Source organism: Ranitomeya imitator, chromosome 9, assembly GCF_032444005.1.
Source record: "Ranitomeya imitator isolate aRanImi1 chromosome 9, aRanImi1.pri, whole genome shotgun sequence".
In the NCBI taxonomy this organism is placed as follows: Eukaryota; Metazoa; Chordata; class Amphibia; order Anura; family Dendrobatidae; genus Ranitomeya; species Ranitomeya imitator.
Genome location: NC_091290.1, coordinates 32845449 through 32872718, shown reverse-complemented (window position 1 = coordinate 32872718; position 27270 = coordinate 32845449). Strand labels below are relative to the sequence as shown.

Genomic DNA, 27270 nt, shown 5'->3' with positions numbered 1-27270 from the left:
CTGCCACGTCACCCTGCAACTTGAAGACACGGTTTTGCCTTTGCCTACATGTTTTAAATTTAAAGGGGTGTTCTGTATACAAGAAATCAGCCATAAATGGCTATATACAGTATAAAGCTCGCTCCTCTAGGACGTTCGACAATGCGGCATATTTTTCCTCAGCTCCCATAGAAGTGAATGGAACAGGTACAGGCATCTCTCCAGCCACAAGGCCACGAGACAGGGCCCCGTTCTCAAGATAGGAATACCCCTTTAAAACCAGTTTTAAGACGTAAAAGGGGTTTATAGCTGGCAATAGCCTATAAGAGCTGCAGGAAAGGAGAAAAACAAGCAGAACATGCCGATTACTGGAATTCTCATAGCTTTTAATGGAGTCCTGGACGCAATGGCGGCAGCCATTATTACACCTATGGCCAGTAAATAGCATCCACCACAAACCCATTTCATTGTCTAAACAGTTATGATTGGTTAATCGAGACCGGCGTCAATCCTTTCTTATCTCTCATAGGTCGAAGTAGCTGTCAATCTTTTAAATGTGTAGCCCTCATTGGTTGAGCGCAGAATGTCGTCTCCGCTTTATGCCGTTCAGTCACGCCCTCTTCTGCTGTATCTGCGCTGTTGATTGGTTCGAGCGCTTTGTGGGCGGGGTATTGAGGCGACGCGTGCTGTATCCCGGAAGTGGCTTTTTCTTGCCCCTCTGTTCCTTGGAGCCGCAGCAGGTGAGCGGAGCGTGTGACTCCACAATGGCAGTGTGTCCGTGGCGTGACGTCATCACGAGCTCAGCCAAAAAGACGGTGTCTGAGGAGCGTATGAATGAGAATGACGTAATGTGTGGACGGGGCTGAGCTGTGTGTGCACAATGGTGCCTCACCAGTCTGGCATTCACATATGCTGCACGCCGACAACCCCTTTAAGGGAGACTTGTACCAAAAACTTAGACACGCCCCTGTATAATTAACTAATTAATAGTGCTACAGGAGGCGAGGGTTCCAGCCAATTAGCACAATCCACCTATTTGTCCTGCAGTGATTTGTGGCACAATCTGGCTGCAAATGTTTAGTTTCCCTGCAGCGCCCCCACAGGGCACATGAGGCATTACACTGCTTTCCATGCAGCCGAAGAGATGAGGGATTGATTGAGAAGATTGATTGGGATTGATTGAGAAGGATGATCGCCTTAAAGGGGTTTTGGAAAAGTCCTGTTCCAGGCTGCAGTTTGTTTAAAAAAAAAAAAAACTCACCCTCCCCTGGTCCATTGCTGTTCCCTGTCTAAGGATTCAGAGATCTCTTCTTGTGCTCTTGCTGTTTAGAATTAGGACTCGTAAGCGTGAGGACCCTTGTCGCGGGTTACGAGCTTGCGTATTTTGGCCAAAGTATAAACTAATACCTCACAAAATTTTTTTTTATATTTTTTTGTGTTTTTTGCACTTTTTTTCGGGATGCAGTTGGGCCCATTTTTGTCTTGTAAACTGTGGTGTCTGTGCACATGGGGTGCATTTGGATAGCGCTGGTCAGCCCGCCTGATCTAATAGAAGGGTGTCACTACTAGGCCTGCCTGGATGCTGTGCATCTCCATTGTGTGAACAGCGCCACATACAAGTCTTTTATGTGCAGCAATGTGCCAAGCAGCCACCCCCTCCATTAGTTTGGTAGGTTGAGAGTGGCTGCCTCATCGGTTATGCTGCACCTGTGCTGTCTCCATCTTAACCACATGGGTCCACTGCATCCTGATAGTGCATTTGTTTAGAGGCCTTGGCAGGTAAGAAGCTCTGCCTCGTTTTGCTGGATATTATGCCAGGAAGGGGCCTAGGATGGGGGATATTATGCCAGGAAGGGGCCTAGGATGGGGGATATTATGCAGGAAGGGGCCTGGGATGAGGGATATTATGCCAGGAAGGGGCCTAGGATGAGGGATATTATGCCAGGAAGGGGCCTAGGATGGGGGATATTATGCCAGGAAGGGGCCTAGGATGGGGGATATTATGCAGGAAGGGGCCTGGGATGAGGGATATTATGCCAGGAAGGGGCCTAGGATGAGGGATATTATGCCAGGAAGGGGCCTAGGATGAGGGATATTATGCCAGTAAGGGGCCTAGGATGAGGGATATTATGCCAGGAAGGGGCCTAGGATGGGGGATATTATGCCAGGAAGGGGCCTAGGATGGGGGATATTATGCAGGAAGGGGCCTAGGATGAGGGATATTATGCCAGGAAGGGACCTAGGATGAGGGATATTATGCCAGGAAGGGGCCTAGGATGAGGGATATTATGCCAGGAAGGGGCCTAGGATGAGGGATATTATGCCAGGAAGGGGCCTAGGATGGGGGATATTATGCCAGGAAGGGGCCTAGGATGGGGGATATTATGCAGGAAGGGGCCTGGGATGAGGGATATTATACCAGGAAGGGGCTTTGGATGGAGAACTTTATACCAGGGAGTGGCCCAGAATGGGGGATTTTATACAGGAAGGGTTGCAGGATGGGGACATATTAGGAAGGTTGCCAAGCTTGGGGGACAATATACCAGGAGGGGACCCAGGATTGGAAACATTCTTACCGAAAGGGGCACGGGACGTTGGGCATTATTACCGCAAAGAGCCCAGGATAGGTAGCATTAGTAGAGGATGGAGGGCAATATTAAATTTTTAGAGTAAAACATACAATTTCCGTCTATAGCACCTCCATATTCCCCAGTGCTTTGCAGCCGTGATCATTGCACATGGCAGTAATAATGGAGCCTGTCACTAATTCCTCCTGTCTGAGGTTCGAGGAGCATTAATCCGTCACGTTCTGTTGACCCTTGATGACATCAATTTACTTCTGTGACATAAAGTTATCAGAAGGGCCAGGCGTCGTAGCCGACCACGGCGGTGCTGGAGACCCCACATAGTCTGGATAATGGCATTTTCCTGGTCACGATCAACCAAAGCAGTATATGGTGAATGTGAGGCACCGGTATATAGGTCCTGCTTATAAACCTTCTGCTGTATACAGGGAGGCGTTGTGGGACTGCCCTAGTGTGATGTCCCTTATGTCTATTACTCATGAGTCATCCAGTCTTGGTCAATCCTACGCTACGGATATTTATCACTGGAGATTTCCTAAATGCGCATGGGTCATAAATATCTTATGCCCTGGAAACCCCCTTTAATTGTGAAACAAGTTCCATAGAATCAACATTAATGCAGAGTGTTGGGTCCCTTTTCTAGTCTCTCTAGCATAGAGAATGGCCTAAAGGACAATGGCCACCGGTCATCGCTCCGCTGTCTTCTCGCCGGCTGTGGTTGGAATAAGACAAATCTCCTCTTTGTATCTTTCAGGGACACCGTTGTTGGAATCATGGCCGCCACGTCTCAGTACGTCCTCCCCAATGACCTTCCCGTTGCTTTACTTGATTGTGAAGAGGCCTTTTCACTTCTATCGGCGGAGGAGAAGCTTTACACCCATTATTTGTCTCGAGCATCATTTTACGGAGGACTGATCGTTCTCTTCCAGACCTCGCCTGAATCTCCAGCCATATACATTCTGCTTAACAGGCTCTTCCGGGCGCAGGAGCCCTCTGTGCTGCATGGAGTGGCCCAGGCCCAGGGGATGACCGATGAGGACTACCAGGTATGTGTGTGTAAACTTATTAAAGGGGGATTCCGGCTCCACTCCCTTCTGTATCGGGAGGCGAGTGGGGCAGGTATTGTCACTTATACAGGTATCTGAATGGTCACGAGCGGCTGTTCCCATGCACCTGCCCTTACAAGTACTAACTCATGAGATTGATATGTGCCGATCGAACACATGGCCCAACAGATATCTGCAGACGTGGCGTTACTTACTCCATTTACCTCCATGGAAGTGAGCAGAGCCAGAATAGTCAATGGACTCTCTACCTTGGGGGTACGGTGTGAGTAAAAGCACGGTTTAAGCACCTATATCCTGTTAGAAGGTGTTGTCCCACAAACAATTATCTAACCACAGGATCGGTGAGGGTCTGACTACTGGGATCCATGTGAATCCAGCGGTTCTGTGCATGTGTGAGCAGAGGTCCCATAGACTAGATGTGCGGACCACTTCTCCACACGTGATCATGTGACCACCATTCTTGTCCCAGCAGTGGAACTCACACCAATCATACATTTTATACTTAACCTGTGGATAGGGGATACATTTTGTCAAGGACAATTTTAATTTTTACTATGGACTTAAAAATTAACAGGTGTGTAGCTGCTAAGAGTGGCAACTACCAGCCGGTACAGAGAGGTCACCGGCAAGTCAGCTGCTACACATCAACAGACCAGCTGTTCTTCCGGTCTGCTCTATCGACTGGGCGTGACTGCCATCGTCATGCTGATTGACAGCCGGCTCCCCGCAGTTAGGCAGTGGAGATCTGGCTGTCAATCAGCATGACGTCAGCAGTCACACCCCGTAAACAGAGCAGAGCGGAAAAGAAGCCGCTGCTCTGTCAAAGTTTCGTCAACAAAATCCGCTGAATCGCCGGCAGGAGCGGTCTGTGACCACTATGAGATGGTAGAGATTGGTGTCGGGCACAACAGGCAGGCAGATGGGTAGCAACTGGGCGTGACTGCCATCATGCTGATTGACAGCCGGCTCCCCGCAGTTAGGCAGTGGAGATCTGGCTGTCAATCAGCATGACGTCCGCAGTCACACCCCGTCAACAGAGCAGAGCGGAAAAGAAACCGCTGCTCTGTCAAAGTTTCGTCAACAAAATCCGCTGAATCGCCGGCAGGAGCGGTCTGTGACCACTCTGAGTTGGTAGAGATTGGTGTCGGGCACAACAGGCAGGCAGATTGGAAGCAACTACCTGCATGTTAGTTCTCAGGCCCTTGGTTAAAAAATTAAACAGTCCCAGATAACGCCTTTAATGGCAAAAGAAGAGGGAGTTCCATAAATTTGAGTTGTAGACGTTCCTTCCCTTCGCTGGAGATTGTAATGGTGAAGATGACATCTACGACTGCGAATTGATCATTCATGTTTTCACAACCTGAGCAAATAATTGCCGGAGTCTCATGACAGAATATATCATATTGTGCAGTCTCTCTATCCAGTGCAGATCTGCACACTATGTACAAATGATGTATAGCACCGTGCCCTGTAGTGACGCGAGCTGTGGGGTCTACGGTGCGGTGATGGTAAGGACGCATGGACATCCTGTATCCCCTCTTATTCTTGCAGGCCCTCCTAGTTTACACTGCTGGATTTTTTGCCAATATGGGAAACTACAAATCCTTTGGAGATACAAAGTTTGTTCCTAATGTTCCTAAGGTAAGGTCTTTCCAGTGGTGAAGAGAAAGTTTTTGTATAGATGTTGTCATTGCTGACTGTTCTCTGTGCAGGAGAAGCTGGAGAAGCTGCTGCGCGCAAGTGAGGCCTTCACTAAAGATCCAGAAGGGATGGAAGCCCTGTGGAAGATGGTGGAAGGCGGCATGTACTCACTGGAGCCGCAGGAGAAACAGCTGGGCCTAGGGGACCATGTAAGTGGCCGGATCTGAGACATGAGTAAGGGTAACGTTATTCAGGCTAACATTTCCAGGAGGAGTCATTTAGGAACGGCGCAATGTAACAAAGCATTGCGTACGTATGAAAAGGAGCACAGAATGACTGTTCAAACCAAGCACTAGCGCTCAGTGTACCCATTGGCTATACATTTACATACACCTTCCCACCGACTTGATTTCCATTTCTTTCCTTACTCTTCATCTATAAAACCAGAGCTGTCATTCAAAGTAGGGAGGGTGGAGATAAAGGGAAAATAAGCAGATGGGAAGGTGTACTTTAATGCCTGGCCATTCCAAGGGTGCACATAGCACCTGAGCTTGGTTTGAACAGTCATTCTGTACTGACAGTCTCACTTTCCTCATGTGCAGGCATTGCAGGACCTTATGTATCCATGGTTACGACCACTTGGTCGTAACCCTTTATACTTGAGGTCCTGCAATGCCTGCACATGAGGAAAGAGATAAAAAACAAAACTATACTATATTTGTAATTGGAAGTATTTGCTAATATTATTATTATGACACCTACTACTTATTGGGATAGGATCTTGGAGATGGGAATACCCCATTAAGTTCCGGACGTCCCCTTTCAGTGCACTCTTTTTTTGGATTATAAATCTGAAAATACTAATTCTATGACTGTTTCAGATTGTTGGCGCTTCTTTGCTAAAACATCACTATTTATATAATTTTTTTATACTTATGTTCTCGTAGGGGATTAGCACTTATTTTTCTGCAAATTGCACATTGGAAGATGCCGAACTGATTCAGAAGTTCCTCGACTCAAAGGTAAATGCATCACGTTGTTCTGCTCACTCATCTCCTGGGATTCCATGCCTGTCAGGTCCGCTGATTCTCCTCTTGTCGTAGAGCCTTAGTGCCTACAACACGCGACTATTCAAAACTGAGGACGACGGTGGCAGAACCAAGTATGAAGTTCGTCTGGCATCGGTCAGCAAAGAAGGTGAGCGATTAAAAGGGGTGGTGAGCAGGAAAGTGACGTCTACACCTGACATTGCCTTTATTTATAGGCCTTCCTTTCATCTCTGTAGGATCTGAGGATGTATCGTCTGATCTGTCAAAGCTCTTGGGACAATTTGAGTTTGAAGGCCACGAAATACAAGTCACAAGGGGGGATTACTCTCCCTTACTACTCAGGGTGAGGGAAAACCTGGAGAAAGCCAAGGTATGTCCTTCTCTACAGAACGCTGCTTCGGACTCCAGGGTCTATGTACCTTATAGCCTGCACTTAAAGGAAAATATATAATGTGTATTTTATCACAAGCTTGGTTTTGTGGATAATTCAGAAGAGTTAAAGCGGGTATTTGCATCTCAGTAAGTGATAGTATGTGGCCAGAATGACCTCGGTAAATGGTTACTGGGGTCCAACCTTTAGTACCCCTCCATGAGCCTTTAAAATTAGGATGCACGATCTTCAGCTTTTCCTCTTCAGAAGGACATTTTTCCAGCCCACGTAATGCAGTGCTGTCCATTGCAGTATCCTCATAGCCAGGAGTGCCTTAGTGCAATGGAAAATGGGGCAGGTGCTTCAGGGCAGTGACCTCTTGGTTCTCAGGATCGGTGATCTCAGAAACTGGACCCCCCCAGCAATCATTAAAGGAATTTTCTGCAATTATAGGGGTTGTCTAATGAAAACAAGTTATCACCTATCTACAGGAGAGATGATAACTTACTGATTGGTGGGATCCAACCTCTGGAATCAATACAGATCGGCAGAACAGGGAGCTATTCAGGGATCTATTGTCCTGGTGAGAATGGAGAGGCAGTGCACATGATCAACTGCTGGTCCATTCCCTAAGGAGATGCTGGAAAGAGCTGAGTAGACCCATAGGGAATGCGTTGAGTGCCCCCCATAGGGAATGCGTTGAGTGCCCCCCCAAGGAATGCATGTGCACTGCTGGTCCATTCCCTAAGGAGTTGCTGGAAAGAGCTGACCAGTTCTATAGGGAATGCATGGGGTGCCCCTATATGGAATGCATGGGGTGCCCCCATAGGGAATGCACAGAGTGCGAGTGCCAAAGGTCTGCCTCTACTAATCAATAAATTATCACTTATCCTGTATATAGGTGATCACTTTGTTTTCATCAGAAAACACTTTTAAAGGACGGTTTGAGAAAGAAACAAGTGAAAATTGCCTCTGAATTGCTCTCTACACATGCGCTCCTTTAGTGGTCACCACCCTGCTGCTCCTGGCTTCTGAAATAAATCTCCTTTGTGACCATACTTTTATTTTCCTCCATTATTATAGGTCTACGCTTCCAATGAAAACCAAAGGAAAATGCTGGAGGAGTATGGACGCAGCTTTCAGGAAGGGTCCATCCAAGCTCATAAAGAGGGCTCCAAATACTGGGTGCAGGACAAAGGACCAATAGTGGAGAGGTCGGAAAAGACGAGGGAGGTGGGGAGAGTAAGAATATACGAGGAGCACATGTTTAACAGTCGACCTTTCATTACAGCTACATTGGATTCATTGAAAGTTATAGAGACCCTTTTGGTTCCCGTGGAGAATTTGAAGGTGAGATCCAGAGAATTATAAAATTGGAACCACTTTTTAGGAATTTTATATAATTTTGTTTTCACTTTTAAAGGAATATTTGGGTTTAAACAAATTATCTCCTATCTAGTGAATGGGGGGTAACAGACTGGTATGGGGGACATTACAATTGCATGTGCTCTGCTGCTCCATTCAAAGCAGAAATTAGTGAGCGTCACCCATTGTGGCCAGAAGTAGCTGAACGGAGCAACGGAGGCAATGTATTATAAGAAGGTGTCACACTGTGACGGTCTTCGGTAAGGGAGAGGGGCCCCAAACTGTCCATGGAAATGGGACCCTAACTATCCACATCCCGGGGTACTCTTGATGGTAGAGAGGCCCCAGTCTCCGACCTTACTATGCTCACACCATGAGGCATGGGACAGAAAAGTAAGGTAAACAAGACACAAAGACAAAACAGGGATAACAGAAAACCTCTATCATGCAAAAGCACTAACCAGCAGTAGGGAAGAGAATAGGGACAGGGAGGAATAGACTAAATGGGGAAAAGGGAATAGGAGATAAACACACATGAACTTCATATCACTACTACTGCAACTCCGCTCCAACCAGTTAGCATTAGCACTCTGCACAGAAAGACAAATCTTTCACCAGCAGGGACTAACTGTCCAGAGCCAGGATATATAGATGGAGTAAATGATAAGCAGTTGCAGCTAACAACAACAAGGCTGTATGGTCTCAGCTAGCATGGAAAGAGTCCTTAACCCTCTCAGCACCAAAGGAAACCAAATCCATTTAAAACAGGACATGAATCACACCATCTCTAAAGAAGACCTGTGATTCATTACCCGACTTGACTGTCTAACTCCAGGTCTTCTAGGGGTTCGTGACAGGAGAGCAGAAGAGAATAATGGCATTTTCGTGGTTTTTTTCAAACTTTATTCATTACGACCATCTTGCTTTATTGTCTTGTAACTAGCTGTTCTGTTTTGTTTTTCAGGCTTTGTGGCTGTGGTTAACAAGCTAGTGAGTGCTCGCTTTGCTCAGCTAGTCTCTGCAGCAGAACGGCTAGTTGCATCGCTTCCATGGCCGTCTACGTATGAGAAGGACACTTTCCTCCGGCCTGACTTCACCTCATTGGATGTAGTTACATTTAGTGGCAGTGGCATCCCTGCTGGCATCAACATCCCAAACTGTAAGGTTACACCGGGTTACTTGCCTATTAGTATGTGATTTTGGGTTATTGATACCTGCTGAATAAGACGCGTGCTGGTTATATTTAACCTTTCATTGCGGGTCTCTTGATCCTTACTGTTACTCTCACATATGGCTCTAAGGCTGTTAGTTTAGGTCACAAGACCAGATTTGGGCCCATAATATGCTTCAATCTGATTCAGAACTACATGCAGTTGGTGCATAGTTGTGTAAAATCATGAGATAGTAGGACCTGAGAATGAAACCGGCCAGGTGTTGAACCGTTACGGTGCAGCCCTGTCCTGCCCTGTGTGCAGAAGCATACCTGTGGCCACATGCCAACTAGACGTGCTCGTCCTCTCTCCCTATAGAAGTGCACTGAGAGAAAACGCCCACGTCTAGTCTGAACGTAACTGGAAATCTACAAATTGCATACCTGCGCTCATCAGCAATATCGGAGAATCCTCATAGCTTGCGCCACATGCTGCCATGATTCAGACTTTCATCCCAAGCCTGGACAACCCCTTTAATATTTAAACAATCCATACACTCTTGTTTATGCAGGAATCTGCTGAATTGTATACTTATTGACTTCACCTGAGCAACATTCTTAAAAGGTATATCCGAGACTTTACAAAAAAACAAAATGTATCTAAGCATTAACAGGCAGGTAATTGCAACTTGCCTTCCTGTTGTTCACGGCGCCTCTCCTCCCCGTCACAGAGCGGTAACAGACCACTCCTGCCGGGGATTTCGCTGCCTCTGGTGTCTTCACAGGGCGGCACTTCCAAGTCATTTTGATTGACAGTCGGCTCCCCCAGTTAGGCAGCGGGAATAAAGCTGTCAATCAGGATGAGCTCAGAAATCCCACCCTGTCGACAGAGTGGACTGGAAAAGAAGCTTGCGCTCTGTAGACGTTACGTCATTAGAAGCAGCTGAATCCACGACAGGAGCGGTCTGTGATTGCTCTGTACCGGGGAAGAATGGCGCCGTGCACAACAGGCAAGTAAGCTGTAATTACCTGCCTATTAGTGCTTAGATAAATGTTTTGTTTTTTTGTAAAGTCCCAGATATCCCCTTTAATGAATGGGATTTAGTGGAGTTTGTCACCGTTTCTATAAAAATAGTGCATATCTTGCAAAGTGAGAATGTAGGCGCGCAAGTGTACATGAAAATTTCTCACACGACCATGAAACATGGACAATTCTTGGATTATAATACCTGTTCCAACTGGACGTATATGAGACAGTTAGGTCAGGTTTGGAGTGGGGGGACAAGTATTAAAATCCAAGTGCAGTGAACATATAAAACCAGCTTGAGGTCCGTTTACATGGGCTGATGATCATGGAAAGTGCTTTCTAAGGAATTCTTGTTTCCAAATATCTGCTGCGATGCTTACTAAACCAGCTTAACGATCATCATCGACAGCACATCCTCCTGTGTAAACAGAACACGTGCTGCCGAGAATGCTTTGTTCACAGAGCCGTCTTATTAATGATCGTTCTGTTTGCAAAGAATTTATGGACACCTGTGGTTCGATTTCTTTGACTGTGTGGATTGGATGGGTTGTTACTGACGTCTGGTGAGAATTTTATCTCAGTAGCACCTTTAGAAATATATTGGTTGATGTGTTCAATACTTATTTCGCCTGCTGTATGTCCGACTTCACTGGAGGAATAGACTGGAGGACCTAAACTGATCTACTTGTGTATCACTGGGTTATTTTTGGAAAAAATAGTACATTGACCTTTAATTCTAGGGGATATAAAATGCTCTCTGTGTCTGTATTTTCGCAGATGATGACATCAGACAGAGCGTTGGATTTAAGAATGTTTCATTGGGGAATGTTTTATCGGTCGGTTATGCGACGGAGCGCGATAAGCTGACCTTCCTATCCGAAGAAGACAAGGTACAGTATATACCGTATACAGGGACTTATGACTGCTGTAATGAATACCTGAGAAGTGCCGCAGACTGTGCTGATGCTGCATAAGCAGCGGTCCTGTATTCGGTATATTGTAATATTGTACGTGTTCATTCACACTCGCATCCTAGCTTTTCGAGAACAGAGGCCTCATTGTCCAGCAAGGTAACAAATGAATAAGACGTTATTACACCAAGACGTTGTACATGGGCTGGTAAAGGTAATTTTAAGTCCACAGGATGATGAAACTTTGGGGTGGATAAAATTCCAATGTTTTATTTAAACAATTATAAAAAAAAAATCCATGGGTCTCAAAGGCCAAAAAAAATCTACAAAGAGGGTTTCGGTGTTAATCGGAGCTATCTGCTATCGAAACTTGTTGCTTTTCTCTCCTCTGTGTTGATTTTTTCTTTTCCTTCAGGTGCCCAGAAATTTTTAGAATTGTCTAAATAAAACATTGGAATTATATATAAGAGGTTGGAACTAAACACTTTTTGTGTTTACTTGGATTTGTGACCCGTGATCAGAATCCACTTGACTCCAGATCTCTGACCTTTCCATCTGAAACAAGAACCTGAGCTGTGATACTTCAGTTTCTTAATGATCCAGTTCTCGTATCTTAGTGGAGCACCTTACATGTCGCGCTCTTCTCTTGGACATTCATTTGGTAACTTGCTTGATGAAGCGGCCTGTGCGCTCGGATATCAAATTTTATTTTTTTCCAAGTTTAATTTAAGGAATCACTTCTGTAATAGTTTTATATATTTTTTTAACATAAATATTATAATAAAAAAGTAAAAATCATTGCCCCAAAACCTAAAATGAATTTGAACAATATACGACGCCTTTTGTGCATCCATGAACACGACCGTTATAGCAGCTGTTCCCATCCTTTAGGACGTCTTTATAAAGTGTCGGGGCCCATCTTTTGAAGTTCAGGTCGGCCTACACGAGTTATTGGGACACGGCAGTGGAAAGCTTTTCGTCCAGGTAACCTATATTTCCTCGTTATGTGCAATGCTGTCCAGTTACAACATATGAACAACGTGTTACTTGTTATTGGACTGGTCTTTCTTCATGTTTTCCAGGATGAGAAAGGAACATTCAATTTTGACAAAGAAAATATTATCAACCCGGAGACTGGGGAGCAAGTAAGTAACGCATTGGTTAGCCGTGTGCCCGAAAAGGTAGAGTGAAGTAAGCCGCTGCCAAGCCTTTGATGGCGGCCTATCTCCAGCCGGAACGAAAAGATTGGGTGTTGACTTTCAATAAGTAGGATCCTGTCCTCTTAACGTTATTTTTGAAGGGAGTGTAAACTGGGAACAGAATAACAAAACTCTTTAAAGGAAAGGGCCCATCACATCACGGGCAGAAACGGTGCCAGGCCAGACAGACAGACTCCAACTGTAAAGGAGTCCGTCGCTTTCACAGAAAAAATAGTATACCATGTTACCCATTTGGTGAAAAATGAAGAAAGTGGCAGCTGACCTTATGCTAATGTGTATGGGTGATCTAATGGTTTTCATTGGTTATCAGGGGCGGCCTATAGTTTTTGTATTTGTACTTTTGTTCACAAGTTCACTTGGTGTGTATTGTTACTGCCAGGTGAGAAGCTGGTATAAGCCTGGAGAAACTTGGGACAGTAAATTCTCCACCATCGCCTCTTCCTACGAGGAGTGCCGAGCGGAGTGTGTCGGGCTCTATCTATGCGTCAGTGAGGAGGTGTTACGGTAAGAAGCATCATCGAGACATTCTAAATGTTGTGATCAGTCAAGTGTGGGTTTTTATCCCCCACCTCCATGGGGAAGGTGCTAGAAACTGATTCAGATTGGCGGTGACTTTTTAAAATTTTTTGCTTTTTTGTTATCATACATTCTTTTTTTTCTTTCCTTTTCACCTTTCTTTCCTTTCTCTGCTATTCTTCTTTCTCCTTCATCTTTCCTTTCTCTTTGTCTTTACTTTTTTCTTTGCTTTTCTTTCCCTTTTGCTTTTCTTTCTTTTTTTCCCTCTCCATTTGCTTTTCTTTCCCTCTTTTTGATTTCTCTTTCGTTTTGCTTTCCTTTCCCTTTTGCTTTACTTTACTTTCATTTTCACTTTGCTTTCCTATCTGCTTTCTCTTTCCCTTTCTCTTTGCTTTTGCTTTGTTTCTTTCCTTTCCCTTTTGCTTTGCTCTCCTTTCCCTTTCCTTTTTCCCTTGCTTCCCTTTCACTTTCCTATCATTTCACTTTCTCTTTGCTTTGCTTTCCTTTCCCTTTTGCTTTACTTTACTTACATTTTCACTTTGCTTTCCTATCTTCTCTTTACCTTTCTCTTTGCTTTCGCTTTGTTTCTTTTCCTTTCCCTTTTACTTTGCTCTCCTTTCCCTTTCCTTTTTCTCTTGCTTTCCTTTCACTTTGCTTTGCTTTCCTTTCCCTTTCGCTTTGCTTTCCTTTTTGCTTTGCTTTCCCTTTTGCTTTGCTTTCCTTTCCCTTTTGCTTTCCTTCACCCTTTGTCTTGATTTTCTTTTCCTTTTTCTTTGCTTTTTATCTTTGCTTGTCTTTCCCTTTTATCTTTGCTTTTCTTTCCCTTTTGCTTTGCTTTCTTTTCCCTTTTGCTTTCCTTTCCCATTTGTTTTGATTTTTCTTTTCCCTTTTGCTTTGCTTTTCTTTCCGTTTTGCTTTGGCATTCTTTCCATTCTTTGTGCCCCCACCCCACCCCTTTCAGGGTCTTTAAAGGACTTATGAGGGGCATTTCAACATTTTTCTTATTGCTGATTTCTCCTTTAACTACATCTGATATGTTATCCCAAGTTACAGGGCAAATCCATCCTCCTACCTACAGAGCTGATCTGGGTGTAGCCCCTGCTTCTTCCCAGCAGTCACATAATTGCTGCCTTCTGCTTTGTATCTACAGAGATCAGAAAGGCAGACACTGTAATGAACCATCTCTGACTTCTGTGTGGAGTCCGGCCGGCTCCCGCAGCTGCACGATCTCTATGTAGCTGCTGACTCTGCCACGACGTAAACTTCATTAGGTTCTCCACAAGTAGTTAACTATTAAAGCTTGAAGCCTTAGAGCTTTATTGATGATTCTGATCCTAGGCCTTGTGCATGATAAAATAAACCCCAGCAAATAAAAAGCTGTCAGTCCGGCATCTGCCTAATCTGACCATATTTCAATTACTTCTTCTTACCACAGGATTTTTGGCCATGAATCTCAGGAAGCACAAGATGTTTTGTATGTGAATTGGCTGAACATGGTCCGGGCTGGATTGTTGGGACTGGAGTACTATACACCAGAGACTGGCAAATGGAGACAGGTGTGTTTCTTACCTTTAAAGGGGTTGTCCTTCTTTACTTACTTAAATGCATGCATTTGGGGCTAAAAATCATTTGTACCATTGTATTATGGAAGAAGTTTTGCACCACTTGGCTTTTACAGTCTCTTTCTTTCTCTGCTTTTTACGTTTGATATGGTCTGTGGTCATAAGTCATCTGAGAGGAGTTAGACAGTCCCTGTCAGACCTTCAAAGTGGGCTGACTGACAGATCCTCAGTTAACTCATTTTGCAGCCAGCAACACAAAGGATACAGAAGACAAACTGTGCAACATTTTTAATTAAAACTAATTGCAAAAAAAAGATATCTAGCCACAATTACGTGCATTATAGTAAAAGAAAAATGTCCCTCCAAAGGTTGACAACCCCCTTTAAGGCTTGGTGTACAACATCGTTGTAGTTCTGACGTAAGACAAATTCCACCGGTGTCGGCCAGGCCTCATTGCCTTACGTGGTCCACCTGCTTTCATCGTGATTCTGCTCTCTTTTTTTATTTCTTATGATTGAATCTCTGGTTTTCATCCCCAGGCTCATATGCAAGCTCGCTTTGTCATTCTCCGTGTGCTCCTGGAAGCCGGGGAGAATTTTGTCACCGTCGCACAGAAAACTGGATCTGACGGCCGTCCTGATGCACAAGTATCACTAGACAGGAGCAAGATCATGAGCGTGGGCCGACCGGCCATCCAGCGATTCCTGCAGAAATTGCAGGTCTGTATCCGCAGAAGTAAATGGTTCGCAGTGGATCTGGGTCTCCTTTTCTCCATACTGTCTGGTCATGACGTGGCTTCTTCTCTATTTCTTTATTCCTTTGGGTTTTGTTTTTTTCTCCTTTGTTGCTTATCCCCGTTCTTTTCTTCTCAGGTCTATAAATCTACGGCAGATGTAGACCGGGCCCGGGACATGTATGATGGATACTCTAAAGTTACAGAAGAAGAACACAAGTTTCTCACCCTGCGAGACATCGTAATACTGAGAAAGGAGGAGCGTAAATTGTTTGTACAGATCAACACTCGGATTACAGGTGAGCACAGCGACACATTTAGATCTAGCAAAGTCTGTATTCACCTTTGCGTGGATATCTCACCCTCTATAAAAGAGAAAAGAGGCACTTGCATATTGTTGACTCTATAGCTTGGGTGTTTACCAGAATTGGAAAACAAGTTATGTACATGTGTCGTGGCCAAAAGTTTTGCAGTGTTTTTAGACCAGAAGTTTGGACACACTTTCTCATTTTAAGATTTTTCTATATTTTCATGACTATGAAAATTGTACATTCACACTGAAGCATCAAAACTATGAATTAACACATGTGGAATTATATACTTAACAAAAAAGTGTGAAACAACTGAAATTATGTCTTATATTCTAGGTTCTTCAAAGTAGCCACCTTTTGCTTTGATGACTGCTTTGCACACTCTTGGCATTCTCTTGATGAGCTTCAAGAGGTAGTCACCGGGAATGGTTTTCACGTCACAGGTGTGCCCTGTCAGGTTTAATAAGTGGGATTTCTTGCATTATAAATGGGGTTGGGACCATCAGTTGTGTTGTGCAGAAGTCTGGTGGATACACAGCTGATAGTCCTACTGAATACACTGTTAGAATTTGTATTATGGCAAGAAAAAAGCAGATAAGTAAAGAAAAACGAGTGCCCATCATTACTTTAAGAAATGAAGGTCAGTCAGTCCAAAAAATTGGGCAAACTTTGAAAGTGTCCCCAAGTGCAGTGGCAAGAACCATCAAGTGCTACAAAGAAACTGGCTCACATGAGGACCGGCCCAGGAAAGGAAGACCAAGAGTCACCTCTGCTTCTGAGGATGTTTATCCGAGTCACCAGCCTCAGAAATTGCAGGTTAACAGCAGCTCAGATTAGAGACCAGGTCAATGCCACACAGAGTTCTAGCAGCAGACACATCTCTACAACAACTGTTAAGAGGAGATTTTGTGCAGCAGGCCTTCATGGTAAAATAGCTGCTAGGAAACCACTGCTAAGGACAGGCAACAAGCAGAAGAGACTTGTTTGGGCTAAAGAACACAAGGAATGGACATTAGACCAGTGGAAATCTGTGCTTTGGTCTGATGAGTCCAAATTTGAGATCTTTGGTTCCAACCACCGTGTCTTTGTGCGACGCAGAAAAGGTGAACGGATGGACTCTACATGCCTGGTTCCCACCGTGAAGCATGGAGGAGGAGGTGTGATGGTGTGGGGGTGCTTTGCTGGTGACACTGTTGGGGATTTATTCAAAATTGAAGGCATACTTAACCAGCATGGCTACCACAGCATCTTGCAGCTGCATGCTATTCCATCCGGTTTGCGTTTAGTTGGACCATCATTTATTTTTCAACAGGACAATGACCCCAACCACACCTCCAGGCTGTGTAAGGGCTATTTGACCAAGAAGGAAAGTGATGGGGTGCTACGTCAGATGACCTGGCCTCCACAGTCACCAGACCTGAACCCAATCGAGATGGTTTGGGGTGAACTGGACCGCAGAGTGAAGGCAAAAGGGCCAACAAGTGCTAAGCATCTCTGGGAACTCCTTCAAGATTGTTGGAAGACCATTCCCAGTGACTACCTCTTGAAGTTCATCAAGAGAATGCCAAGAGTGTGCAAAGCAGTCATCAAAGCAAAAGGTGGCTACTTTGAAGAACCTAGAATATAAGACATAATTTCAGTTGTTTCACACTTTTTTGTTAAGTATATAATTCCACATGTGTTAATTCATAGTTTTGATGCCTTCAGTGTGAATGTACAATTTACATAGTCATGAAAATACAGAAAAATCTTTTAATTAGAAGGTGTGTCCAAACTTTTGCTCTCTCCCTCTCCCTCTCTCTCTCTAATAATTTTTTTTTCTTCGATTTCACAATCGTTCTTAAAAATTAGAAGAATTGCAATTGTCGATTTGGTACATCCTGTTTTATCAGTTGTGTATCGCGTGGTTATCTGGCATTGTAATCTTTCCTCTGCTGATAAGGAGCCTGCTGAAAACACTTCCTGAAAGGACAAGATGTATGAGTGCAAAATTTCCTCAGTGGTCAGAGTGAAAATTGTAGGATCGTTATATAATATATATTATTTTTTCTAAAGATTTTGATATGAAAAAATATTGTAAAAATAATGGAAAAAAAATACATGCAATGCAAAAAAAAATGATTTAAACAATAGATCCTTTTCTTTTCTTTTTCTTTTTTTTTTACACATTTGCTTTTAACCCCTATATGACCTTGGACAGAATAGTACGTCCAAGGTCAGATCCCCTGCTTTGATGCAGGGCTCCGCGGTGAGCCCGCACCAAAGCCGGGACATGTCAGCTGTTTTGAACAGCTGACACGTGCCCGTAATAGGCGCGGGCAGAATCGCGATCTGCCCGCACCTCTTAACTAGTTAAATGCCGCTGTCAAACGCAGACAGCGGCATTTAATTACCGCTTCCGGCCGGGCGGCCGTAAATGACGTCATCGCCGACCCCCGTCACATGATCGGGGGTCGGCGATGCGTCTCCATTGTAACCATAGAGGTCCTTGAGACCTCTATGGTTACTGATCGCCGGTGGCTGTGAGCGCCACCCTGTGGTCGGCGCTCACAGCACACCTCCATTTCTGCTACATAGCAGCGATCAGCAGATCGTTGCTATGTAGCAGAGGCGATCGAGTTGTGCCTGCTTCTAGCCTCCCATGGAGGCTATTGAAGCATGGCAAAAGTAAAAAAAAAAAAGTTGAAAAAAATGTTAAAAAAATAAAAAAAATATAAAAGTTTAAATCACCCCCCTTTCGCCCCAATCAAAATAAATCAATAAAAAAAATATCAAATCTACACATATTTGGTATCGCCGCGCTCAGAATCGCCCGATCTACCAATTAAAAAAAGCATTAACCTGATCGCTAAATAGCGTAGCGGGAAAAAAACTCGAAACACCAGAATTACGTTTTTTTGGTCGCCGCGACATTGCATTATAATGCAATAACGGGCGATCAAAAGAACGTATCTGCACCGAAATGCTATCATTAAAAACGTCATCTCGGCACGCAAAAAATAAGCCTCCAAACCGACCCCAGATCACGAAAAATGGAGACGCTACAAGTATCGGAAAATGGCGCAATTTTTTTTTAGCAAAGTGTGGAATTTTTTTTCACCACTTAGATAAAAAATAACCTAGTCATGTTAGGTGTCTATGAACTGGTACTGACCTGGAGAATCATAATGTCAAGTCAGTTTTAGCATTTAGTGAACCTAGCAAAAAAGCCAAACAAAAAACAAGTGTGGGATTGCACTTTTTTTTGCAATTTCACCGCACTTGGAATTTTTTTTCCCGTTTTCTAGTACACGACATGCTAAAACCAATCATGTTGTTCAAAAGTACAACTCGACCCGCAAAAAATAAGCCCTCACATGGCCAAATTGATGGAAAAATAAAAAAGTTATGGCTCTCGGAAGGAGGGGAGTGAAAAATGAACACGGAAAAATGAAAAATCCCATGGTCATGAAGGGGTTAATGTCAAGTCTCCAGTCTCTAATAAAGTTGTCCTAGATTCTGTAAGAATGTGTTTGTTTCCCCTCTTCTTGCAGGGGATGATGTGGAGGTTTTGCGCTATGATAGCAGTCCTTCCGGGCTGATACTGTCCGTCCTGCAGAGATTCTACAATGATGAAGAGGAACTGGAGAAGGACATGCTGGAGCTGAGCTGTGCAGACGCCTCCTTCTGGGATAAACAGTGCAGCAGATGAACTGTGAGAACAGCAGGCGACGTCCTGCAGGACTGTGCTGTGGAAGGGTCTGCGGCGCTCGGCACATTCACAGCATGGACGGGGGGCAGTGTGCAGCCTGGATGGGCTGGCGCCATGAAGAGGATTATGATCTACGTCCTAGGCAGCACAGAGCCCAGGGCCACTAATATATCAATGGAGCCGCCCTCAAAGATTAGGAGTGAACCCGGAGAAGGAAAAATAAATTCAACCTGATTTTATAAAATTCGGTGTGTGTCGTGTGTATTCTATTATACAGTGATCGGCCATATCATTAAAAACCTTCTGCCTGATATTATGGAGGCCTGGACTCAACAAGATCTATGATGGTGACCTGTGGATCCTTTAACCCTTTTACGTCACAACCAATTCTCCTTTTTATGCATTTTTTTACCCTTTTCCCAAGAGCCAAAACTTTTTTTTTTTCTCTCTCCCTCTCTCTTTTTTTTTTTCTTTCTGTCTTTCTTTGTTTTACTTTCTTTCTTTTTCTCTCTTTCTCTGTCTCTATATTTCTTTTTCTCTTTCTTTCTCTCTTTTTCTTTTTACCTTTTTTCCACTCGTTCTCTCTATTTCGTTTTCCTTTTCTCTCTCTCTCTTCTCTCTCTCTCTCTCTCTCTCTCTCTCTCTCTCTCTCTCTCTCTCTCTCTCTCTCTCTCTCTCTCTCTCTCTCTCTCTCTCTCTCTCTCTCTCTCTCTCTCTCTCTCTCTCTCTCTCTCACTTTTTCAATCTCTCTTTTCTCTCCCTCTTTCTTTCTAAGATTGGACTTTTACAGATGTATTGATGCTTAATTTGATTGTTCTGTTTTATTTTTGGAAAAGGAATGATTTGACCTCTTGGGTTTTTTACAGATTTTTTTTTTCTCACTTCTGATTGGTTACTTTAGCTTTTTTTGGGGGGTGTATCCTTATAGGGGTTGTCCAGTGAAAACGGGGTACCGCAGATCTATTTACTTAAATCATGGGGACCTGTATTGGGAGAACAGTAGTGATGAGCCCAAGTGCTCGTTACTCGAGTTTGCCTAGGGTGCTCTGGTATCGCGGGGGCTTCAGTGACATGTCATTCGAGCACACACGATACTCGATTGTCAGGTCTCTTCCTAGCTGTGTGACCTGTAACTCTAGGGGAGCGATGCAAGGAGAAACCAGCGGGGATCTTCTATGGACTAGTCAGCAGAGAAACTCTTTTCTCGGTCCGATTTTCAAAGTATATTTTCTCTAAACTGCTGCGTAGCGTCAGAGTAATCCAAACACGGCTGCAATTGCGAAATCAGTGCCAGATTCCTGTGGTTTCCTGTTCAGTTTCCCTTTAACCACAATTATAAATCTTCCTCGGCACATAACAAGAAGATCCCACCTGTAGGATCAGGTGTCAGGATGGCCGAGCGGTCTAAGGCGCCAGACTCAAGATCGTATCTTCCTCTGTGAGGGTGTTCTGGTCTCCGAATGGAGGCGTGGGTTCAAATCCCACTTCTGACACATCATTTTTTTTTTTCCCTTTAAATTATTTAAAATTTTAAAAGCGTGTATAATGAACATGAACATTTACCTCCTTTTTTAATATTTTTATCCTCTTGGTATAACTATAAGCCATGTTGTAATAGTTTGGCATATCATAGTGTAGTTATAGTGCTGGTTTGCTTTTCACTGGCTGTTAAAGGGATTGGTCAGAATCTTAAAAAGATTACCCTGGAAAATATAAAATGGTATTTAAAAAATTAAATATTTTTCACCCGCTCCGCCGGCCCTATGCTGCAGCGGTCCCTGCCGGCCTTGGACGAGGATCGCAACGCAATGCTCAGACTTGGCCGTAAGCTCCCCCGAACAGAGCGTGACAGCGGCATAGAAGTACACTGTGTCACTGGGGTCGGGAGAGCAGCCGGCCAGTCCAAGCATTGCGTTGCGATCCTTATCTGAATAGTTGGTTTCTGCAGTAGAATAGTTAAAAAGAAAAAAAGTACATGTAACACAAAAACCTAAAAAATACATTTTCAGGATCTATGAAGTCTCTGACCAGACCCGGCCTGTAGACCCAAAGTGACCTCTGCAGCCAATGAATGACTGCAGCGGTCTCAGGCTTTGTACAACTGAGGCTGATTATTTACTTGCAAAACTACACGGCCATTAACAATCATCAACAATTAGAAAATCGCACATTGGTGCGTCGACTGTATCTTGGCTGCATTATGGTTGCCGTGTCTATCCTTGACAACCTCCTGCCGCTTGTCTACATACGACGTCCAGGGTAAAGATTGTATATGGCGTCATACTGTCAGGGTGTGACCTCATCAGTAACCAGTACCTAATTAAAGGGTTTTTTCCCCTCATCCTGTTAAAGGGAACCTGTCACCAGGTTTTTTTTTTGTGTCTGAACAAAGACCACTACCTTTATCAGTGTCTGTGCTGCATTCCACAAATGTGTATATTATCTCCTGATTCCCCACAAAATATTCTTAGGTGCTGTACATAAATCCGGATGGCCTGGTCTGATGGACGCCACAGCTGCGGAGTCTGACACTACTCTCTGCTGCTCTTCGCCGTCCTCCAGCTTTAATGTGGATGACGCGTCCTGCATTATCCGGATAACCCAACGAAATCTCGCACCTTCACTGGAGCATCGCCAGCTCGCGCAGGCACAGTTTTGTCTGCCCTACTGCGGGCATGCACAGTTATATTGTATGCTGTCGGTGCAAAAAGAAGAACAATGGTGGCACTCACCATCCCATAAAATTCACCTTATTGAAGTAGCTTAAAACATCCAAGGAAGGAGAGTCCCGTGTGGAGCTCAATGGACGACGGCCGTTTCGTGCAAATGCGCTTCTACGGGTCCCAACGAAATCTCGCGTCTTCTCTGGAGCATCGCCAGCTTGCGCAGGCACAGTTTTGTCTGCCCTACTGCGGGCATGCACAGTTGTATGCGTCGGTGCAAAAACAAGAATAATGGTGGCACTCCCCTTCCCATAAAATTCACTTTATTGAAGTAGCTTAAAACATCCAAGGAAGGAGAGTCCCGTGTGGAGCTCAATGGACGACGGCCGTTTCGTGCAAATGCGCTTCTACGGGTCCCAACGAAATCTCGCGTCTTCTCTGGAGCATCGCCAGCTCGCGCAGGCACAGTTTTGTCTGCCCTACTGCGGGCATGCACAGTTGTATGCGTCGGTGCAAAAACAAGAATAATGGTGGCACTCCCCTTCCCATAAAATTCACTTTATTGAAGTAGCTTAAAACATCCAAGGAAGGAGAGTCCCGTGTGGAGCTCAATGGACGACGGCCGTTTCGTGCAAATGCGCTTCTACGGGTCCCAATGAAATCTCGCGTCTTCACTGGAGCATCGCCAGCTCGCGCAGGCACAGTTTTGTCTGCCCTACTGCGGGCATGCACAATTGTATGCTGTCGGTGCAAAAAGAAGAATAATGGTGGCACTCCCCTTCCCATAAAATTCACTTTATTGAAGTAGCTTAAAACATCCAAGGAAGGAGAGTCCCATGTGGAACTCAATGGACGACGGCCGTTTCGTGCAAATGCGCTTCTACGGGTCCCAACGAAATCTCGCGCCTTCACTGGAGCATCACCAGCTCGCGCAGGCACAGTTTTGTCTGCCCTACTGCGGGCATGCACAGTTATAGTGTATGCTGTCGGTGCAAAAAGAAGAATAATGGTGGCACGCACCATCCCACAAAATTCACTTTATTAAGTAGCTTAAAACATCCAAGGAAGGAGAGTCCCATGTGGAGCTCAATGGACGACGGCCGTTTCGTGCAAATGCGCTTCTATGGGTCCCAACGAAATCTTGCACCTTCACTGGAGCATCACCAGCTCGCGCAGGCACAGTTTTGTCTGCCCTACTGCGGGCACGCGCTGTTATGTTATAGGTTCTGCCCCCATTAAGGCAGATAAAAACGTGCCTGCGCGAGCTAGTGACGCTCCAGTCAAGGTGCGAGATTCCGTTGGGCTATCTGGAAGATGCAGGGCGCGTCATCCATATCAATCAAAGCCAGAGGATGGTGAGAAAGCCAGAGGGGAGGGACTGACGCCCCCTGGACCGTCCGGATTTACATACAGCACGGGAACAACTCAAAAGGTATTTTGGGGGGTATACAGGGGGAGTCAGGCAAAAATATACAAGTGTGCGGAATGCAACACAGCCGCTGATGAATGTGGTGGTAATTGTTCAGACACTGAAAAACTGGTGACCGGTTCCGTCTAATGTGCAAAAAGATGGAAAAGTGCTTGTAAAAATGAGCAATTTAGCAATTTTCTCTAGAACGGAGGGATCTTTAATGCTATGGTTTATAGGGGTATATAGCAAAATGACTATTCAGGAGCGGGACGGGATTGTCAGAGAACAGCAGCAGCGCCATGTACCGTACAGCGTATCTAAAGGTATAGAAGTGCGAAAAAAGTCTGAAATTACACCTGTCGTAGCGGTGCGCACGAGCACATACACGGACACTTCTACGCCAGATTATGGCTCAAGGATTTTCTTTAAAAAAAGAAAAAAAATGATTTTGTGTTTTTTTTGTCAGACTACAAGCAGCAGCGGAGACTCGCCGGTGGCCTCGGGGAAGGTGAGTACGGTATGTCACGGTTTCTTTCATTACAGTAACCCGCAGCCGGTGACATTCGGTGAAAGGGAACAACCCCTTCAAGGGATTTTCCATCCAGCTGCGGCAGCTGATTTTGTTATTTTTACACATTGGGATAAATAAAAATGGAACATTCCTTTAAATGGTTTGTACCCAGTTAGCAAATGATCACCTATCAACAGGTCAGGTAGCATGGGAGTGCTCAGTGACCCTCATGGGACAGGACTCTGTGGCAGGGCTCGGCTGCTCGCTTTGGATGGGCACAGAGCGGTTGCCTAGGAACAGAACACTCGCCTGGCACACAATAAATGCGATATTCACGCATTTTGATCCATAGGTGAGGTTTTGTTTGTAAAAACTTCTGTAGCAATAAAGTTTCAAGAATGAAAAAAAAAAAGTAAAAAAAAAAGACTTGATAATCGTACAAAGTATGCAGTGGGCGGGGACATAGGGTTATACGTGCCAGTTGCCGTGGCAACAGTAAAGCGGCCTGAAGGGTGAGCGGAGCGCTGTGAGGAGGGAGCGCGGGCGCCATGTCGTCCTCAGCGGACAGCGGCCGTGAGGGGTGAGACATCTCCGCGCGTCATGGCGGCACCCGATACTGTCACGTAGGAAGGGGACCCGTCCGGGGGAGGAGGCCTGCGGCTCTGCCCGCCCCCCACTTATCGGGCAGAGCGCCCGGTTTTCTGACCACCACCATTCTGTTTTTTTTTCTGTTTCTACTGTGTTCATTGTATTGTAGAAATGAGGCGCTCTTGTGATTCTCCAGATCGGTACGATTACAGCGATACCAAACATGGATAGTTTTCTTTTTAAGTAGTGAAAAACAAAAATTCTGAAGTTTAAAAAAAAAAAAATGGTTTCTGATACAATTTTCAGTTTTTAGTTTTCCAGCAGTGTTGCTGATGAGGGTTTTTTCTTTTCTCTGCACCAAGCTGGTGGCCTTCATGATGGGACCAACATGCAGTGATGGGGACCTTCTGCCAATTGGCACCCTGCAGTCATGTTACATGGGGGGAGGGCATGCTGACCCTGGGCACGCTGACGTTGGGCTCCTGGGCACGCTGACGTTGGGCTCCTGGGCACGCTGACGTTGGGCTCCTGGGCACGCTGACGTTGGGCTCCTGGGCACGTTGACGTTGGGCTCCTGGGCACGTTGACGTTGGGCACGCTGACTTTGGGCTCCTGGGCACGCTGACTTTGGGCTCCTGGGCGCGTTCGCGTTGGGCTCCTGGGCACGCTGACTTTGGGCTCCTGGGCGCGTTCGCGTTGGGCTCCTGGGCACGCTGACTTTGGGCTCCTGGGCGCGTTCGCGTTGGGCTCCTAGGCACACTGACGTTGGGCACACTGACGTTGGGCTCCTTCACGTTGGGCTCCTGGGCACGCTCGCATCGGGCTCCTGGGCACGCTGACGTTGGGCTCCTGGGCACGTTGACGTTGGGCTCCTGGGCACGTTGACGTTGGGCACGCTGACTTTGGGCTCCTGGGCACGCTGACTTTGGGCTCCTGGGCGCGTTCGCTTTGGGCTCCTGGGCACGCTGACTTTGGGCTCCTGGGCGCGTTCGCGTTGGGCTCCTGGGCACGCTGACTTTGGGCTCCTGGGCGCGCTCGCGTTGGGCTCCTAGGCACACTGACGTTGGGCACACTGACGTTGGGCTCCTTCACGTTGGGCTCCTGGGCACGCTCGCATCGGGCTCCTGGGCACGCTGACGTCGGGCTCCTGGGCACGCTGACGTCGGGCTCCTGGGCACGCACACGTTGGCTCCTGCACACTGGCAGCCAACCATTTAAATACCACTAGTGGCATCTAAATGGTTACACAACGTACTCCAATTGCTGTTGAAGAAAGGTGCTGACACAGCCGGCATCAGCTTCTGAGCTCCAGACATTGTAAGGCTGAGATGATCACTAGAAGCAGAAACCATTATAGTGTTTTTTTTTTTCAGATTTTTGCTTCCCCCATCTGAGAGCAGCATGATACAGGGGCAGAGACCTTGATTCCAGTGATGTGTCACTTATTGATCTGCTTGCTACAGTTTTGATAGCAGTCACTGTATTATCTGCAGATCTACCACTTCTGAGTACTGAGCTCCATATAACCCCGCCCACACCAGTGATTGGCAGCTGTCTTTGTAATAATAATAATAATCTTTATTTCACTGTTAATAGGCAGAAAGGTGCCAATCGGTGATAGGGCAGAGTCATATCTGATCTCAGATTAGGTGGTAAAAACTTGGTGTCAAAGTCTGTTCCTGCATTGATAGCAGAGATTGACAGTACATTATAAGAAGGGACTGGCAGTGTAACTGGTGCTCGGTGCCACAGCCCCTCTATTTCTCCTTCGCCTCATTGGGGGACACAGGACTGTGGGTGTATGCTACTGCTGCCAGGAGGCTGACACTAAGTAAACATAAAAAAAAGTTTAGCTCCTCCTCCGCCGTATACACCCTGCCACCGGCCGCAGGCGAACCCATTTCATGCTTAGTGTCTGAAGGAGGCACAGGTCTGGTTTCCAGACCTCCCGTTTTTTCTTTTCTTTTTCACCATGGAAGACGAGACAGGGGCAACTGACCCTTTTGAAGGGGTCCGATCTCCCCAAACCATCAACGGGCGAGCACGTGTGAGCGTCTCCTCCACGTATCCTCTCCCGCAACATGGGACTACTTGCCGGACTTAGCCCTGACCACCCTAAGGTAACGGAACCCTAGGCTGTACGGGTGCATACGGATTGTCCGTGCGGCCCCCACTGCATCACCAATGCTCAGACAGCGGTGATAAAGGGGGGGCGGACGGTCCCTCTCCTCATCCCATGAATGGAAGATGGAGTTTAGGTGCCTGCACCATCTTTTTTACAGCCCCCCACTAACTATAGGGTCCATTGTAGGGCACCATGTTCTTACGAGGGGGGCTGGGATGGCTACTGAGGCAGCGCGCGTCATACCGGGGCTCTTGAGGGCAGGACAGCTCTGCGGGCGCCTCATTTTCTCGATGGCTGGTGATTCTGTGGTCTTGTGAATGGCAGCGCCGCAGTCTTTTTTTTTTTTTGGCTGCCGGCGGCGGCGCCGTCTCCCTGTTTCTAGCGGCGCCGTGGCCTGTCTATTGCAGGTGGTGCCGCACCGCGGACCGGCTTCTCGGCATCACTTCCGGGGCGGTCGATAATTTAGTCCCCGGCTTCTGTCAGGGTAGGCCGCTGGCAGAACCCCGCCCCTTCCGGCAGCTTCATCTTCTGGCGGCCCCGCCCCCTTTCCCCTCGCCGAACGCTGAGAAGGAAAATCTGGGCCCTGGCTTTGGCCTTCTATAAGCCGCAGAAACTGCCATTTCCGGTACCGCCCACTAATGAGGGCGCTCTGTTTTAGGCAGCACCGACGCTTTTCCGTGGGACAAGTTCCACAGGATGAACGGGGACACAGGACTGGGGTAAGTGCTACTCCCCCCAGCCTGACAGTTGTAATATCTACATTTCTACTGCCTATCTAGAACCCCTGATTATAGC

General features: G+C 46.0%; 2 protein-coding genes and 1 non-coding gene across 3 annotated transcripts in view; all 3 read left to right on the top strand.

Annotated features, from left to right (window-relative positions):
- The first annotated feature begins 629 nt into the window (after window positions 1-629).
- DPP3 (dipeptidyl peptidase 3) lies at window positions 630-19421 on the top strand. The gene is made up of 18 exons (XM_069740137.1): window positions 630-719; window positions 3319-3610; window positions 5183-5272; window positions 5344-5481; window positions 6220-6294; window positions 6376-6469; window positions 6558-6691; window positions 7775-7905; window positions 7983-8041; window positions 9021-9215; window positions 11011-11123; window positions 12036-12128; window positions 12227-12289; window positions 12744-12868; window positions 14316-14436; window positions 14982-15161; window positions 15315-15474; window positions 19020-19421. The coding sequence occupies exons 2-18, from the start codon at window positions 3338-3340 to the stop codon at window positions 19175-19177; spliced, it is 2202 nt and encodes a 733-aa protein (XP_069596238.1). The 5' UTR covers window positions 630-719; window positions 3319-3337; the 3' UTR covers window positions 19178-19421.
- Window positions 19422-20562: 1141 nt separating this feature from the next.
- On the top strand, window positions 20563-20670 carry TRNAL-CAA (transfer RNA leucine (anticodon CAA)). The gene is made up of 2 exons: window positions 20563-20600; window positions 20625-20670. It is a non-coding gene; the product is annotated as a tRNA-Leu (tRNA).
- Window positions 20671-24236: 3566 nt separating this feature from the next.
- Window positions 24237-27270, top strand: part of BBS1 (Bardet-Biedl syndrome 1) — a 33557-nt gene continuing 30523 nt past the window's right edge. The window contains exon 1 of the mRNA XM_069740025.1: window positions 24237-24342. Coding sequence (XP_069596126.1) covers window positions 24311-24342 — 32 coding nt within the window. The 5' untranslated portion in view covers window positions 24237-24310. The remainder of the gene's footprint in view (window positions 24343-27270) is intronic.

Excerpts from the sequence above, each read along its gene's own strand:
- DPP3 (XM_069740137.1), top strand. The coding sequence starts at position 3,338 with ATGGCCGCCACGTCTCAGTACGTCCTCCCCAATGACCTTCCCGTTGCT. Across the intron at positions 11,124-12,035 it reads TCCTATCCGAAGAAGACAAG|GACGTCTTTATAAAGTGTCG; the intron begins GTACAGTATATA and ends CCCATCCTTTAG. Across the intron at positions 14,437-14,981 it reads AGACTGGCAAATGGAGACAG|GCTCATATGCAAGCTCGCTT; the intron begins GTGTGTTTCTTA and ends TTTCATCCCCAG.